The sequence below is a fragment of the Pteropus vampyrus genome, unplaced genomic scaffold (assembly GCF_000151845.1).
Source record: "Pteropus vampyrus isolate Shadow unplaced genomic scaffold, Pvam_2.0 Scaffold702, whole genome shotgun sequence".
NCBI lineage: Eukaryota > Metazoa > Chordata > Mammalia > Chiroptera > Pteropodidae > Pteropus > Pteropus vampyrus.
In genome coordinates, this window is record NW_011889483.1 from 463954 (window position 1) to 482302 (window position 18349).

The 18349-nt window shown below is 36.6% G+C and overlaps 1 protein-coding gene and 1 pseudogene across 7 annotated transcripts in view; one reads left to right on the forward strand and one right to left on the reverse strand.

Annotated features, from left to right (window-relative positions):
- Positions 1-18349, forward strand: part of PRKDC (protein kinase, DNA-activated, catalytic polypeptide) — a 192933-nt gene that overhangs the window by 51283 nt on the left and 123301 nt on the right. For all 7 annotated transcript variants that reach the window (XM_023526089.1, XM_011385363.2, XM_011385365.2 and 4 more), the window contains 3 exons: positions 775-882; positions 2953-3179; positions 16819-16913. In XM_023526089.1, coding sequence (XP_023381857.1) covers positions 775-882; positions 2953-3179; positions 16819-16913 — 430 coding nt within the window. The remainder of the gene's footprint in view (positions 1-774; positions 883-2952; positions 3180-16818; positions 16914-18349) is intronic.
- LOC111733945 lies at positions 14515-14633 on the reverse strand (annotated as a pseudogene).

Sequence of the window (18349 nt, forward strand, 5' to 3'; positions counted from 1 at the left end):
TTCCCTTATTTCTCCAAGATGGAATCACGTGGTCACACCAGACTAGGCCAGTAAGTTCTCAGGGTTCCAGAAAGGTGAGCCTGTTTCCCTGAGTATTTCTTTTTAGAAAGAAGGAGCTCAGGCCTGGATGATACCCTTGATTATAAACGCCAGAGACCCACAGGGGTGTCTGGTCCCTGGAGAGACTTTATTTACATTCTGGAAGGTTATAGAACCTAACCTCCTTTCCATCCCATCTCCAAAGAACAAATATTTTTCTTTCTTCTTTTGGTAGAGGTGGAAGAGGCAGCAGTCTCTTTGTCCTGTATATCTTTTCCTATGATATGGGCTTTAAAGTTTGTATGCATAGGACATTGGTCTGCTTTCTTTTTGTCACCACAAGGGTGTGAATTGGGGTGTAGGGAGCCACCAAATCCTTATTTGCTTTTTAGTTGAATAATGATAATGTCTCTATCCAGAATACCTCATGTGCACATTCAGGATCAAATTAGTAAAGATGAATATTAAAAAACCAGCAGTATCTACCCTAAACTGTCCTCCTAATTAGAGGAACAGTGAGTTTTAGTATGCATATTTTTCTTTGTTGGACTTTTTTTTAGGAAGGAGAAAATAGTTAGAACATGTGCTTCATAAAATTTAACTGGAAAAGGAAACTAATAAAACCCTGGTAGAATTATCACTTAATTTTGCCCCTGCCATTTAAACGGAACTCTTTTCCGATATAAAATTACTTTACCATGAAGAAAATAAACGCTAGTGGTATTTTTTCTTCAGGTGACAAGGCAACTATATGAGCCACTAGTTATGCAACTGATTCACTGGTTCACTAACAATAAGAAATTTGAAAGTCAGGATACAGTCGCCTTACTAGAAACAATATTGGTGAGTAATGGTTGATTCTTTTCCTTCTATTCCCATTGACTACTTACATTTGATATATATTTAGTTTTTTAAGAAAAGTTACCCGTCAAGATATCAATGTATAGCATTTAGCTAGACCGTATTGCTTTTTTTCTTTTGTTTTAGAGAATTGGTGAAATGACATTTTAATGGTCAGGATGCCATATTTATTCACATTTTTATTTCTGTTCTGTTTTTTGGAAGAATGGTTATAAATTTGACAAACTTCATCTGTATTAAGGCCATGTATATAGATGTGTGTGTTGAGGGTGGAAGCAGTGAATAGGAACGTTTTTGGTCTTTGAGTTGCAGTATCCTTTCTTTTTTTTTTTTTTTTTTAGTATCTATAGTACAGTAATTTATTCAAAAGTAAAAGGAGTGTTTTGAGCTTATCCAGTTTTCTCCAGCATTCAGATTCAGCAACTAAAGGACCCTAGGAACAGTATCTCACCATTTACATAGAATTATCCTGAGACTATAGAAGTAGAATCTGTAGTATTTGGTAACAGATTCACTCAGGGCAGGAAAAAAAGGAGTCCTGCATTAATGCCTTAGTGTTTTTTGACACTTATTTTATTATAGTTTTCTGAACTTGTACAAATAACTTTACATTTGATACATTTAAATGTCATCTTATTTGACTTTACCTATTATTTCAGCCTATAATTTTATTTTGCCATATATTTGGACTTTGGAATTAAAAGCCCCAGTTAAACACTCCAAAGTTCTTGTATGCTTTTGCAAATTGATTCCAGTTCGAATCTGTGTGTTACTTTCTGTTAAGTTTGAGATGAGCCAGAAGAAATAGGGTATTTGACAATGTTGTCCAGACTGAGGAAATAAAGGCATTAGGTGCTTGGTGTGTTTGTGAGGAATTAGGTCTGTTTTGAGTTTTGCTTGCATGGGTGCACTGTTTGAGATGGGGCTGGGAAGATGTGTTGGGGCAGAATAGAGGGAGTTACTGAACATTTTTAATTAGGATGGTAACATAATTATATCTATGGTTTAATTCTCTGTAGTATCTACCAGTGAATCCTGCCTGTAATAAACACATTTAATTAAGTTGTAGCTTATTTGTATTCATATTGATTTATTCTGATGTTTGTGTTCTGAAGTTTCTTAGCTATTTCTTTGCCCCTTTTGAACCTTGAAAGTAGCTTCAGTAAGGGCTTCAGAAAGAAATAAGGTAAGTTAATGATAACATAAAAAGAGATAGTTGAGAGAAGGTAAAGGAGGAAATGTAGTACAGCACTGTCAAGTGAAGGAGCATCTATCAGTCTCCTAATAGAAAGTGCTAATGCCTAACATCAACACATACATTACCGCTGCTCTGAGAAGCAGTAAATACTGCCTCTTCACATTTTCATGGGTTTTTGTTTGTTTGTTTGTTTGTTTGTTTTTGAGCTTCTTGAATTCTGACTAACAGAAATTTGCATGTAGCAAATAACTGAGGATGTTAGGCAAAAAGAACTCCCTTATTTCAGTGTTTAGTGCACTTTTTCAAGTTAAACTTTTTCTGTATAGGTCTAAGAGGAAATAGTGCCTAGAGGGAAACAAAAACATTTCAGATGTCTTTAGCTATATTTGTCAAGTATTAAGAGACTATGGCTTTGTGCAGACTGTTCTTATAGAAAGTTACATTTTTTAGAACCACATCTACATATGATTTTTCTTTATGTAGCACTGTAATTTTTTTTGGAACTTACAAGAGTCTTACTCTCTTTAACCTCAATAAATCATCTCAGATACTGTTATGAAGTTGTATCAACAGAAATTCTTAGGCTGTGGCAATTGTGTTTATTCAGGGAAAGACTGCTTTGTTACAGAATTAAAATATTCTCTTTTTTATGGATTTTTCAGTTTCTTGATTTGTTTAAAGACTTTTTATTATGTCAAAAGGAAATTATTAGAGTCTAAATTCTAGATAATCAGATTGGCATTATTAGTGTCTAACTTTTTTTCTTGAATAATACTCTAAATTAATTTTCATGACTTTAGTTATGCTCAGAGGCAGACTCGGGTATTCAGTTGTCATGTTATGCCTTGTTTTAGGATGGAATTGTGGACCCCGTTGACAGTACTTTGAGAGATTTTTGTGGTCAGTGTATTCGAGAATTCCTCAAATGGTCCATTAAGCAGACAACACCACAGCAGCAGGAAAAAAGTTCAGTAAACACTAAATCACTTTTCAAGCGACTGTACAGCTTTGCACTTCACCCCAATGCTTTCAAGAGGCTAGGAGCATCGCTTGCTTTTAATAATATATACCGGGAATTCAGGTAAGTAAGCCAAATGACAGAGAAGATTGTAAACGTTCTTTAAATTAGTAGTGATTTGGAAAAGGAACTTGATGTTTATGTGTTCATGTTAATAAGTATATGCTGGGTGCTGTGCTATTTTCTGGGGATTAAAAAATTAAGTAAAATTCAGTTTATAGTCAAGAACTTAAAACAGCTGAGAAATGAATGCACACATAATACCACAGCAGTCTTGTAAGTGCAACAAAAGACCTAATACAGGGTCTTTTGGAGCACAGAGGAGAAGTATTTAACCAAGTTTCAGTAGGTTAGGGAAGGCTTCCTACAACATTTATACTTGGGATGAGACTTAAAGGACAAATGGAAATCAGCCAAAACATTTCAGATCAAAGGGGTGGGGTAGAGATAAGAAATAGGATGGTACATAAGGAGATAAAGACATTTTATTATTAGTATAGACTGTGGAGTTTGATGCTTAGAATGGAGCGTAATGAAGCGGGCCAGGAGCCTTTGTCAAGATTAGAAACTCAGATCAGTTCTACTGATAATGAGCCCCTGGAGTAGTGGGAGCAGAGAGTGGCTTTGTTAGATTTCCTCCTAAAAATCACTTGCCAGTAGGTATATAGAAACTGGATCTGAGTAGGACAGAACTGACAGCCAAGACACCAATGAAGGGGCTGTCTCAAAAGTCCAAGAAAAGATAATTAGTCCTTGATCTAAGTTGACAGTGGTGTTTGTTCATTTGTTCGTTAATCCACTTATTAAAAATATGTGCCATATATACTCAGTTAATAATATTAAATGGTGAAAAACAAAACTTTTCCTTCTAAGATCAGGAACAAGACAAGGATACCCATTCTCACCACTGCTATTCAACATACAACTGGAAGTCCTAGCCAGAGCAGTAACTCAAGAGAAAGAAATAAAAGGCATCCACATTGGGAATGAAGAAGTTAAATTGTCATTTTTGGAGATGACATGATTCTTTATATAGAAAACCCCAGAGACTCCACTAAAAAACTATTAGAAACAATAAATAAATAAAGTAAATTTGCAGGACACAAAATTAGGGTACAAAATTTGTTGCATTCCTGTATACTAACAGTGAAATTTCAGAAAAGGACTTGGAAAAAGACGATTTCATTTGCAGTTACAACAAAAAGAACAAACTACCCAGGAATAATCCTAACAAAGGATATGAAGGACGTATACACTGAAAACTGAAAGACGTTGAAAAAAACCAAAGAAGACAAAGAAATGGAAGGATAATTCATGTTCATGAATTGGAAGAATCAACATAGTTAAAATGGTGACAATGTACAGATTTAATGCAATCTCCATTAAATCCCAATGACATTTTTCAAAAATATGGACAAAAAATCATCAAGTTTGTATGGAACCACAAAAGACCCTGAATAGCCAGAGCAATCTGAGAAAAAAGAACAAAGCTGAAGGTATCATATTGCCCACTTCAAATTATACTACAAAGTGACAATAATCAAAACAGTATAGTTTTAGCACAGAAACAGTCACAGAGACCAATGGAACAGATTTGAGACCCCAGAAATAAACCCACATGTGTATGGGTAATTAATTTTTGACAAAGGAGCCAAAAACATACAATGGAGAAAAGAAAGCCTCCTCAATAAATGGTGCTGTGAAAATTGGAAAGCCACACACAAAAGAATGAAACTAGACCACTGTCTTACACTGTACACAAAAATTAACTCAAAATGCATCAAAGACCTAAATGTAAGACATGAAATAATAAAATACATAGAAGAAAACATAAGTACTAAACTTATGGACCTTGATCTCAGGGAGGATTTTATGAGTTTGACCCCAAAGGCAAGGGAGGAAGTAAAGCAAAAAATAAATAAATGGACTGTAACAAACTGAGAAGCTTCTGCCCAGCAGAAGAAACCATCGACAAGACAAAGAGGCAACTAAACAAATGGGAAAAGATTTTTGCAAACAATACCTCTGATAAGGGGCTAATATCCAAAATATATAAAGAACTCATACAACTCAACAACAGAAAAACAAATAGCATGATTAAAAAGTGGGCAGAGGACCTGAACAGACACTTCCCAAGACATAAAAATGGCCAACAGATACATGAAAAGTTACTAACATTCACTGGCTATTAGGGAAATATGAATCAAAACCACAGTGAGATATCACCTACACTTGTTAGAATGGCTGTTATCAATAAGACAAATAATATATGGGGATGTTGTGGACAAAAAGGAATCCTCATAATACTGCCTATGGGAAGGTGAACTGGTATAGCCACTATGGAAAACAGTATGGAGGCTCCTCAGAAACTTAAGAATAAGTTACCGTATGACCCAGCAGTCCCTCTTCTGGGTATATGCTTGAAAAATTTGAAAACATTTGTTCATAAAGATTATGTACCCCTAGTTCATTGCAGCATTATTCACGGTGGCTAAGACATGCAAACAAGTGCCTATCAATGGGTGATTGGATAAAGATGTGGTACATATATACAATGGAATACTCAGCTGTAAGAAAAGATGAAATACTTTCATTTTTGACAGCCTGGATATATCTTGAGAGTATCATGCAAAGCAAAACAAGTCAGATGAAAAGGACAGGAACCATACCATTTCACCCATGAGGGATATAAAACAGAAAGCAACAAATGAACAAATAAAACAAAGTTATAGAAACAGCAACAATAAGGTGGTTACCAGAAGGGAAGTGAGCAGAGGGAGGTAGAAGAGGGTAAAGGGGGTCAAATATATGGTGACGGAAGGAAACCAGACTTTGGGTGATAAGCACACAAGGCAATATACATATGATGTATTATAGAATTGTATGCTTGAAACAATTTTTAACCAATGTCACCCTGATATATTTAATTTTAAAAAATTTAAAAGAATATTATATGCTGGACATTATGCCAAATGCTGGAGATATAAAGATATAGCCCTTCATGAAGATTGCATTTAAGAACAAGAGATAGATAATAATCATAGAGGTAAATGTAAAATTTATACCCGAAATTAGTCCTTTTAAGTAGTGGTACATGATTACCAACTAATCTTACAATGAGGAACCTCATCTCGTTTGGTCCAGTGTAGCTTCTCTCAGGAAGTAGCAGCTGGGATAGAGATGACGGGAACAATTATGAGATATAGATGGATGGATGGATGGATGGATGAATGGATGAATGGATGAAAGTCTATCATGCTATGTATGGGTGCATGTGCATATTTGTATGATGTGACGAGTTTTAAGCTACTTTATTATTTTTTAAACCTTTTTAAATTCCAACACTATATGTAGAGAAGATTGTTTAAAACATAAAACTGTCAGTATTTGTAGATGACATATTATATATAGAAAACCCTGAAGTCTCCACCAAAAAACTGTTAGAACTAATAACCGAACTCAGTAAAATTGCAGGATACAAAATCAATAAATGAAAATCTTACATTTCTATACACTAATAATGACCTATCATAAAGAGAAATTAAGAAAACAATCCCATTTACAATTGCATCAAAAGAGTAAAATACCTAGGAATAAATTTAACCAAGGAGATGGAAGACTCGTACATGAAAACTATGACATTAATAAAAGATATTGAAGACGACACAAATAATTGGAAAGATACTCCGTGCTCCTGGATTCAAGGAATTAGTATTGTTAAAATGGCCATATTCCGCAAAGCAATCTACAGATTAATGTAATTCCAATCCAAATTCCAATGGCATTTTTTAAAATTTATTTTTCAATTATAGTTGACATACAATATTATATTAGTTTCAGATATATAACTAGTGATTAGACATTTTTATACTTTATGAAGGTTTATGTCCTGATAAGTCTAATACTTATTTGACACCATACATAGTTATTACAGGGTTACTGATTGTATTCCCCATGCTGTACTTTACAACTCCGTGAATATTTTAATAACTGGCAATTTGTACTTCTTAATCCCTTTCACCTTTTTCACCCATCTGCCAACTCCCCTCCCATCTAGCAACCAGCAGTTGATTCTCTGTGTCTATGAGTTTCTGTTTTGTTTTGTTCATTTATTTTGTTATTTAGGTTCCACATATAAGTGAACTCTGACTTATTTCACTAAGCATACTACCCTCAAGGTCCATGCCTGTTGCACTTGGTAAGATTCTGATCTTTTTTGTGGCTGAGTAATATTCCATTGTTTATATGTATTACTTCTTTATCTGTTCATCTAAGACACTTAGATTGTTTCCATTTTTTGGCTTTTGAAAGTAATGCTGCAATGAATATAGTATTAGTATTTTGGATTTCTTCAAATAAATACCCAGAAGTGGAATTGCTGGGTTATGTGATAGTTCTGTTTTTACTTTTTGAGGCACCTCTATACTGTTTTCCATAATGGCCGCACCAGTTTATAATTTTACCAACAGTGCACAATACTTCCCTTTTCTCAACATCTGAGCCAACACATTTTCTTTGTTGCTTTATTGATGATAGCCATTCCAACAGGTAAGAGGTGATATCTTATTGTGATTTTAATTTGCAATTCCCTGATGATTGATGATGTTAAGCATCTTTTCACATATCTATTGGTCATCTGTATGTCCTCTTGGAGAAGTGTTTTAAATCAGATTGTTTGAAATTTGATGTTAAATTCCTTATCTGTTTTGGGTTATTAATTCCTTATTGGATACATCATTGCCAAATATCTTCTCCCATTCAGTAGGTTGCAATTTTGTTTTTTTGACGGTTTCCTTCACTGTGCAAAAACTTTAGATTGGTGTAGTCCCATTTGCTTATTTTTTCTTTTGTTTTCCTGGCCTGGGGAGACATATCCAAACAAAAATTGCTAAGAGCAATGTCATGAAGAGTTTGCTGCCTGTGTTTTATTCTAGAAGTACTTGGGTTTCAGGTCTTACATTTTGTGTTTGGCATGTTTTTGGCATCTAATTTTGTTTTTGGCATGTAGTTGTCCCATTTTCCAAGCAACATTTTTGACGAGACTTGTCTTTTCCTCATTGTATATTCTTGCCCTCTTTGTTACAGGTTAGTTAATCATATGGTAATGGAATTATTTTGGGCTCTCTGTTCTGTTTCAGTTGATCTATAGGTCTGTTTTTATGCTAGTACCATCCTGTTTTTGTTACTATACCTTTATAATATACTTTAATATTATGTATTGTGGTAACTCCAACTTTGTTCTTTCTCAAGATTGTTGTGGCTTTGTAAGGTCTTTTGTGGATGGTTTCATATAAATTTTAGGATTATTTGTTCTAGTTCTGGGAAAATGTCATTGGCATTATGATAGGGACTGCATTTAATCTGTAGATTGCTATGGGTAGTATAGACAATTTCAAAATTTTAATTCTTCCTGTATAGCTTTCTATTTATTTCTTCCTTCTTCATTTTCATTGGTTAATGTCTTAACAGTTTTCCCAGTACAGGTCTTTTACCTCCTTAGTTAAATTTATTCCTAGGTATTTTTGTTTTTTTTTTTTTTTAACGCAATTGTAATGGGATTGTTAATTTCTTAATCTCTCTGATAGTTCATTATTGGTGTATAAAAATGCAACTGATTTCTGAATATTAATTTTATTTTCTGGTACTTTGCTGATTTCATTTATTAAAAATTTTGATGGAACCTTTTGGGTTCTCTACATACAGTATCATGTCATCTGCAAATAACGACAGCATTATATATTTTTTTCTCGTCTGATTGCTCCGGTTAGGACTTCCACTATGGTGCTGAATAAAAGTGGTGAATGTGGACATTCTTGTCTTGTTACTGATTAGAAAAAGCTTTCCGCTTTTCACCATTGAGTATGGTGTTAGCTGCGGGTTAGTCATATGTGGCCTGTATTATTTTGAGGTACGTTCCACTTTGCTGAGTTTTTCTTTTTTTTTCCACTTTGCTGAGTTTTTCTTTTTTTCATCCTAAACAGATGTTGGATTTTGTCAAAAAAAAATTTATTTTGCATGTATGGATATGTTCATTTGACTTTTATCTTTCATTTTGCTTATGTGGTGAATCGTGTTAATTGTTTTGCAGATAGTAAACCAACCTTGCATCCAGGAATAAATCCCACGTGATCATGGTTAATGATCCTTTTAATGCACTGCTGAATTTGATTTGCTAATATTTTTCGACAATTTTTGCATCTACGTTCACCAAGGATATTGGCCTATAATTTTCTTATATTGAAACGTCTTTGTCTGGTTTGGTATCGGGGTAATGGTGGCCTTGTAAAATGAGTCTGGGTGCCTTCCTTCCTCTTCAGATTTTGGAACAGTTTGAGAAGGATAGGGATTTTTTTCTTCTTTGAATGTTTGATAAAATTCTCCTGTGAAGCCTGGTTCAAGACATTTGTTCATTGGGAGGTTTTTGATTTCTGATTTGATTTCGTTAGTAGTTCTCAGTCTGTTCAGATTTTGTCTCTTCTCGATTCAGCCACTTTTCCTTGTTGATTTTCTGTCTAGACGATCTATCCATCGAATTCACTGGGGTCTTACAGTCGCCTACCATTGTCATCTCATAGTTGATCTCTCCCCCTTTACGTCCGTCAATATTTGCTTTTTGGTTGCTATTTAGCTGCCATTTGGTTGGGGGGGGTCCATAGATGTTTACAAGAGTTGTATTATCTTGCTGGACTGATCCCTTTGTCATTATGTAAGGTCCTCTATCTTTTGGTACAGCCTTTCTTTCAATGGTTGTTTTGTCTGATAGAAGTATTACTACTACCCCAGCTTTTTGTTTGTTTGTTTCCATTTGCATGAAATACCTTTCCCCATCCATTTACTTGCAGCCTGTGTATGTCTTTTGATCTGAAGAGAGCGCCTCTTGTAGGCAAGCAGGTGTACGGGTGCGTTCAATCCATTTACGTTTCAAGTGATTATTGACAGGTATGTAGTAACTGCCATTTTATTGTTTTCTGGTTATTTTTGTAGTTCATCTCTGTTCTTATTCTCTTGCTCTCTCCTCTTTTATGCTGATAACTTTCTATCGCTTGTTATGTTTGAATTCCTTTCTCTTTATCCTCGTGTATTTCTTATAGATTTTTGGTTTGTGGTTGCTATGTGCTTCATATAAGTTTACAGCAGCCAAGGCTGCTTCAGTTTGAACACATTCTAAAATCACTCACCCCCTCCATGTTTACGTGTTTTCCATTTGTGACTCTCTGCACTTCCGGACTTGTATGTCAATTTACTTCAGCAGATTAGGAAAGTTTCCAGTCATTACTTCTTCAAATATGTTTTCAATCTCCTGCGCTCCTTTTTTCCTTCCGGTACACCTGTGATGCAAATGTTGGTATGCCTGATGTTTTCCCAGAGGTTCCTTAAACTATCCTCATTTTTAAAAATTCTTTTTTCTTTCTGCTGTTCCAATTGGGTGTTTTTCGCTACTTTGTCTTCCAGATCACTGATTCGCTCTTCTGCTTCATCTAAACAGATTTCGATTCCTTCTTATATTGTCTTCGTTTCAGTTCTGTATTCATTTCTGACATTTTTTTTTTTATGTTTTCTGTCTCCATTTCTATGTTTCCTATCTCTTTGCTGAAGTTCTCACCGAGTTCCTTTATTCTTCCTCTAAGTTCATTGAGCATCCTTGTAACCAGTATTTTGAACTCTGCATCTGGTAGACTGCTTGTCTCCATTTCGTTTAGTTCTTTTTCTGGAGTTACATCCTGTTCCTTCATTTGAGACAAGTTTCTTTGTCTCCTCACTTTTGCTGACTCTCTGTATTTGTTTCTGTTTATTTGGTAGATATGCTCCCTCTCTTGGTCTTGACAGAGCGGCCTTATGTAGAAGGTGTCCTGTGGGGCCCAGTGGTAGTCTCCCTGGTCACCTGAGTTGGGTGCCCCAGGGGTGTTCACCATGTGGGTTTGTGTTCCCCCCTTTCAGTTACTGTTCCCACGTCAGTCAGTCAGTCAGGTTGAGCAGCTGTGAAGGCTGTTTGTGACTGCGGTGGACAAACTGTTGTGCGGGGACTGACCCCACAGAGAGAGAGTACCTTTAACGATGCTCTGGTGCCATCGAGTCTGCTTTTTCAGGTGTGTCATTGGTGAAGCCGGTTGGGTGGTGCTTTGGTGTGATCTGATGCCGGCCACCATGTGTGTTGGTTTTAGATCCTCTTGGGAGGCGCTTTGGTGCAGGCCAAGGTCAGCCACCACTTGTGCCGGGCTTGGGGCCTCTTGGTAGGTGCTACAGAGTGATCTGAGGTTGGCTGCTGCTTGTGCTGGTTTTGGAGGTGTCTGGGAGAGGATACTCTGCAGACCGAGGCCTGCTGCCACTTGCACCGGGCTTGTGGCTACTTTGTTGACCCAGACTGGCCAATGCTTATGCCAGGCCTGGGGCCACGTGATGGGAGTTACAGTGCAAGCTGAGACAGGTCGCCTTTTGTGCTGGGTTTGGGCCACTGAGCAAGAGCTACAAAGCTCGCTGAAGCCAGCCACTGCCTGTTTGGGATTTTTGGACCTTGAGAGATTTGGGGAAAGTCTGCAGTACAAGCCAAGGCAGGCTGCTTGTGTGGAGGAGCCACTGGAAGAGGCTCTGGCCTGGTGAGCAAGTTGGGTGGGGCGGGGTCCCAGGGAATCACCAGGGTGGGGCAAACGATGTAAGCCAGGTTGATGGAGACTCAGATTTCATGCCCACTTGTACTGGACCGGCTGGGTGGGAGGGGAGCTCACAAAAGCACAGTGGCGCCTGCCAGTGCTTCTGTCCCCAAAGAGAGCTGCTCCTAACCCTGCTCCTCCAGCCCTCACCATGAAGTTAAGTCAGTTCAGTTCCTCCCTGTATACCCCTTGCACTTTGTGAGCTGCTGCCCCTATACCGGTGTTAGAGCGAGTGAATGTGAATGAGTGAGTCTTTTTGTGGACCCTTTAAGACCTGTACCTCAGTCTCCTGCAGTCCTTAGTCTTTCTCAGATTCAGTCTCTGCTGGTTTTTTATAGCCATATGTTATGGGAATTCCTCTTCCCATCAGTAATATCCCTCCTGTTTCTTAAGCAGCACACCTTGGTTTTGCCCATTTTGCATGTCTTTTCCTCCTACCAGTCAGTCTCGATTTGGCTTCTTTATATCGTTAGTTATAGGAATTCTGTTCAGCTAGTCTTCAGCATGTCCTCAATGATAATTGTTTTATAATTTAGTTGTAATTTCTATGCGGGCATAGGAGGCAGTACACGGAGTTTACCTACTCAGCTATCTTGAAAGGGCAGTTTTCATGGAAATAGAACAATCCTAAAATCTGTTCAGAACCACAACATTTCTCAAATAGCAAAATCAGTCTTCAGAACAAAGAACAAAGCTGGAGGCATCACATCCCTTTTTTTCAAACTATACTACTAAGCTATAATAATTTTAAAAGTATAGTCTTACCATAAAAAGTGACACATAGATCAGTAGAACAGAATATATAATCCAAAAATAAATGCATTCATGCATGTTCTGTTAATTTACAACAAAGGAGCCAAGAATATATAATGGAGAAAGGACAATCTCTTCTATAAATGGTATGAAAATTGACAGCCACATGAAAAAAAATGAAACAGGACCACTGTCTTACACCATAACCAAAAGTTAACTCAAAATGGATTAAAGTCATTAATTTAAGACCTGAAACTCAAAAACTCCTACAAGAAAAGATAGATGATAAGCTGCTTGACATCAGTGTTGGCAATGAGTTTTTGGATCTCACTCTAAAAGCAGAAATGAATATGTAGGATTACATTAAACTAAAAGCTTCCGGATAGCAACAGAGTCATTCAAGAAAATGAAAAGGCAACCTAAAGAAAATGTATAGAAATCATGTATTGGGTAAGGAGTTAATATCCAAAATATATGAAGAACTCATACAACTCCATAGCAGTAAAACAATCTGATTAAAAAATGGGCAGAATATCTGTATAGAAATTTTTCCAAAGAAGATGTCGATAACCAATAGATACATGGAAAGATGCTTAGTATCACTAATTATCAGGGAAATGCAAATCAAAACCACATTGAGTTATCACTTCACACCTGTTAGAATGGCTTTTATCAAAAAGACCAGAAATACAGCTGAGACTTATTGGATTTTGTTAACCAATGTCACCATAAAAAAATAAAATAAATTAAAAAAAATAAAGGACCAGAAATAACAAGTGTTGGCGAGGTTGTAGAGAAAAGAGAACTCTTGTGTACTGTTGGTAGGAATGTAAATTGGTTCAGCTGCTATGGAAAACAGTATGGCAGTTTTTCAAAAAATTGAAAATAGATTCAGCAGTCCCATTTCTGGGTATTTATCCAAAGAAAAAACACTAACTCAGAAGATATATGCACCCCCATGTTTATGTCAGTGTTATTTACAATAGGCAAGAAAGATATGGAAACAACGTGTATATTGATGGATGCATGGATAAAGATGTATTATATATGTGTGTATATGTGTGTATACACACACACACACACACACATACATACATGCAATGGAATAGTACTCAGCTGTAAAGAAAAAGGAAATGTTGCCTTTTGTGACAACTTGGATGGACCTTGAGGGCATTAGCTAAGTGAACTAAGTCAGACATACAAATACTGTATGATATCATTTATATGTGGAATCTAAAAAAATATAAAATGGATGTCATGGATACAGAGAACAGACTGGTGATTACAACAGGTGCAGGGAGGAGAGTGGGTGAAACAGGTAAAGAGAGTCAAAGGTACAAACTTTTAGTTATAAAGTAAATAAGTCTTAGTGAGATAATGTATAGCATGATTACTATTAACAATACTGTATTAAATATTTGAAAGTTGCTAAGAGACTAGATCTATTTTTTCCCCCTCTTTAATTCCCTGCCTTCCCTCTCCCTTCCACTCCTGACCTTTGGATGTTGCTGTTTCCCCTTAAGAACTGGATATCTGGCGGCGGGGCATCTCCTCTCACACACTTGGCATGCACCCAGGGCCTGGTGCCCCCGGGGCTTGGCATGCCCAGTGCACTCAGGGGGCCTGGCACACCCAAGGTATGGTCAGTGGCTCTACCTGGGGCACAAACCCAGGACTTTCTGCATGTAAAGCAGAGAGTGGTAACTACTACACTGTGGAGCCACCCTCCAAGAGTAGATCTTAAAAGTTCTAATCACAAGAAAAAAATTTTGTAACTGAATAGTGACAGATGTTAACTAGACTTATTGTGGTGATTATCTGTTATTTATACAAATATTGAATCAGCATATAATAACTGAAACTAATATAATGCCTTAATTTTATTTTTTAATTGTATTTTTATTATTTATCTATTTATTTTTGCGAGGCAACCCTTGGTTGACCTCATAGATTGCAAGGACCTTGTCACCCTACAATCCCTTATTTTTTATTTTTTACGCCTACAGCCCCTGGTCTTCCTAGGTGGTCTCCCACCCAAGTACTAACCAGGCCTGAACCTGCTTTCTTTCCAAGATCAGACGGGATTGGATTTGTTCAGGGTGGCATGACCGTAGACTAAAAACTAAAATGCCTCAATTGTAAAAATGTGTAAATTTTACAGAATAATAATAAAAGAAGGTTTTGCATACTTACCATGTAGGTTAAGAAATATTATCAATATTCTCCTGCCCCGAATTAATCATTTTCCTGACTTTTATGTTATTTGTTCCATTGCTCTTTTTTGTTTCATTATTTTTAAATGTATCCTAAAGGGCATACTTTTGAGTTTCAGGAGGCAAATAGTAAGCATAGACAACTATGTAAAGGATTATGGCAGTGTTTTCACTGTTAGGTGAAGGATCCTGGGAGACTGCTGAACGGAAACTGGCTTCAGCTTTCCTGAGGGATTACACGTGACTGTTCCAAGGAATTACAGTATATTTACAAGGTCCATCATTAGTCCTGCGAAGCAGAGCTGTCTAGAAATGGTGTGAAATAGACTGGCATCTGATATCTGGGAGAAATATTGTCAGAGGGTGCGGACTGCCTGTTAATATCTGCTTCTCAATTCCCAGTGGCCTACCCTCATCTTTGAGGACCAGGTCAAAGCACTATTCTCTTGTGGGATAAATGAGCATTGTCAGCTGATTCAGGCTCAACATGAACAGGAGAAAAATTACAACACATGGTCATGGTAGGCCTGATAGGTAGGCCAAGTTCCCAAACAGAGGAATTTGGGTTAGGCTTAACTGGGTCTTATGTTCAGGTTGAAAAACCTATTCTGTATATCCTGTTTGAGACAGCTGTCAACAAGTCTCTTTCTTGGGTCCCTACTTGCCTACCATGTCTGGATCTCCTTGATACTCGTCTTGGGTGTCCCCCTTCCTTATCTAGTCTTCTATTTCCTTTTCTCCTTTCATTTTCTTTCTTGGATGTTCTCATTTCTTGACCACATTCTAAGCGGCTTTTTGAGAAAAGTTGCATGAGAGATACATTTTTTGAGATCTTACATGTTGAATAATATAAATACAAGTTCATTGTTTCTTTTCTACATACTAATGAACTGTTTTACACATCTTTCTTTGCAGAACACTGTTTTAGAGTACCATTTTGTTATGTTATATCTTTACCATCTTACTTTAACTGGTTTTTGTATCTAAGATAAAAATGCTTGTACTTAATCTGACCCTTGAAGATCTCTACATTTCAACTCCACCTTTTGCAGTCTTATTACAAATTGCCCTTCCAAATGAACCTTCTAGTTGGCCAGTTTGCTTGCCAACTCCTGTGTTTTCATCTTGCTTCCATATCTTTGCCCATATTATTCATTTATTGATAATATCCTTTATTTTCAGTGTCAGATTTGGGTGTGAACATTGGGGGAGATGTGGATCTTGTGGAACCCTGAGAGTCCCTGCCCCTCTTGGGATTCAGTTTAAAAAACAAATTAGAATAATATTCCTGCCAAACCAAATACCATTTTGCAGTTCTTGTTCTAGTCCTCCCCATCCTCTAGCATCGCACTCTGGTTTTATGTGTTCCAAGAAAGTGTTCCTTCCCATTGGGTGGTACAGTGACCCAGCACTACATTGCACAACTAGAATGTTTAACTCAGTTTTCTCTGAACTCCTGTACCTGTCATTTTGTCACTTTGTCATTTACTGTCCTATGTTATTAAAGAACATATTTTTCAATGAGAGAACTGGCCTTTGTCCTTGGCCCAACTACAAGTTTATTCTGTATAAGTAGATGGTCCACAGATATTGCTAATCGAATTATTTACATGTACTGGTTATTCTTATAAAAGGCTTAGCGTTTACTCTTGGTGTTGATTTATTTTTGGATAGATTGAAAGCTATTAAAATTCCTTTAGTTTAAGAGAATATGGATACAGTATCAGATCTTTTCTACTACATTTAATTTTAATGAGATGTATGGAAGTGTATTTAGATCAAGAATTCTAAGATTGTGTGCTATGAGCAATTGCACAAATGTTAGAAGAGAAAAAAGTGTGTATAGAGAAAAAAATGTGTATAGAGAAAAATGCCAGTGCTGCCTCTTTTGGTATATGTAGTCTTTGGTCTACTCATGAGGAAGTTTTCTTCTTTGAGAACTATTTTTGTTTTATGTTTTAGAATATTGGAGCTATTTTAAAAAACATTTAATCAATATATGTATTCTTTAATAACATTACTTTTTTTTCCTTGTCATTTCTGCTTTATTGTTTTCTTAGGTGAGGATCAATATTCTTTATTTTACAGGGAAGAAGAGTCTCTGGTAGAACAGTTTGTGTTTGAAGCCTTGGTTACATATATGGAAAGTCTGGCCTTAGCACATACGGATGAGAAATCCTTAGGTAGGTCTTATCGGAGCTTCAGTGTACATGCCAATTCTTTTTGCCTCACAAGTCTTTAAGAGCTTTTTCACTCAGAGGTTAAGCCTCAGCTCATTCTCTCACAAGGGCAGTGTGCTTTTCTCACATCTCCCATTTAGGGCGATAAATGTAAAGGGGAGATATGCCCCTGCAGTGCCTCAAATCCAGTTTGTAAAAGAATCTGTCATATCCTCCTCCTCTAAGATCATGTATTTCTGGTGGCCACTGAGGTTGACTCCTAGTTGATCAAAGATCCTGCCCAGGGCAGATAGGGCAATTTTATGGTGAGTTAAAAACACCATGTATCCCTGGTGGCTACTGAGGTTGGACCTCTGGTTGGTCAGATACCTGCTCATGGCAAGTGGGACAATTTTATTTTGACTTCCAATGAAGCTAGCCAGTTGCTATTTTGACACAAAATGTGACAATGTACAGACTGTACAGTGTAAAAAAAGCTGGATGTAATAACCACTGAGACATGATCATTGTTTCTTAACTCAAAAGAATTTAGAAAGGAGAAAGTCATTACAAAATTATGATAAAGCTATTTTCACCATAATTAAGAAATAAAAAAAAAATTAGGTCAGAAATAGGCTAAAGTAGCTAAGGGAATAATAAATGATAGTCTTTACATTAAGTTCTGTCCAGAAACTGTTAGAAACATCATGGAATTATTGAGCCAGAAGACTTCTTAGAGATCTCCCTATTCAGTCTCTACACTAGTCAGGGCACAGAAATCCAGAGAATATAAACAACTGATCTAGGTCACATAGTGTGATGGCAGAAATTCTCTTTTACTTATCCAGATTTTGGTTTCTGTTTATTTTTTTAAAAGACTGAGCTCTATTATCCTTCATGTTGATAGCCTATGATGGGCAAAAATGCTTAAAATTTATTCCTTGCCATCAAATAGCTTAATATTGCTTTGTTTATCTCGACATCTTAAAAACTGCCATATTTAAAAAGCATAGAAAGGGAACTTCTTTGGTAACAGAGGTTAAAATAAGTTATGGAAGGCCCCTTTCCTAAATAACCCTAGACATCTATGCATAGTGTTACAATTTTATTTACGTTTTCCTTTTATAGTGGCTGTATTATTAAGCTGTAATATAGTTGAACCTACATAAGAAGGGGAGGAACTTAGACTCAGTTTAAGTAAAAGCTTTAAATTGAGGTACACAGACTCTTGCCTGGTATGTGGGTTTTGTAATACTTGCAAAGTCTCTTCTATCTCAAATCCATAAGATTGCTTTGGCCTGCTGGAAGACTGATGGAGCAGTTTCTCATTAAGTGTGGTATTGCTATATACGTGAAGGTGCATCATACTATCTTACAGTCTTGCATATGGATTTTGGTTTTGGTTTTGGGCATGCAATGTAAATAATTTATTTAAATTTTATATTCTGAGGGTTTTATTA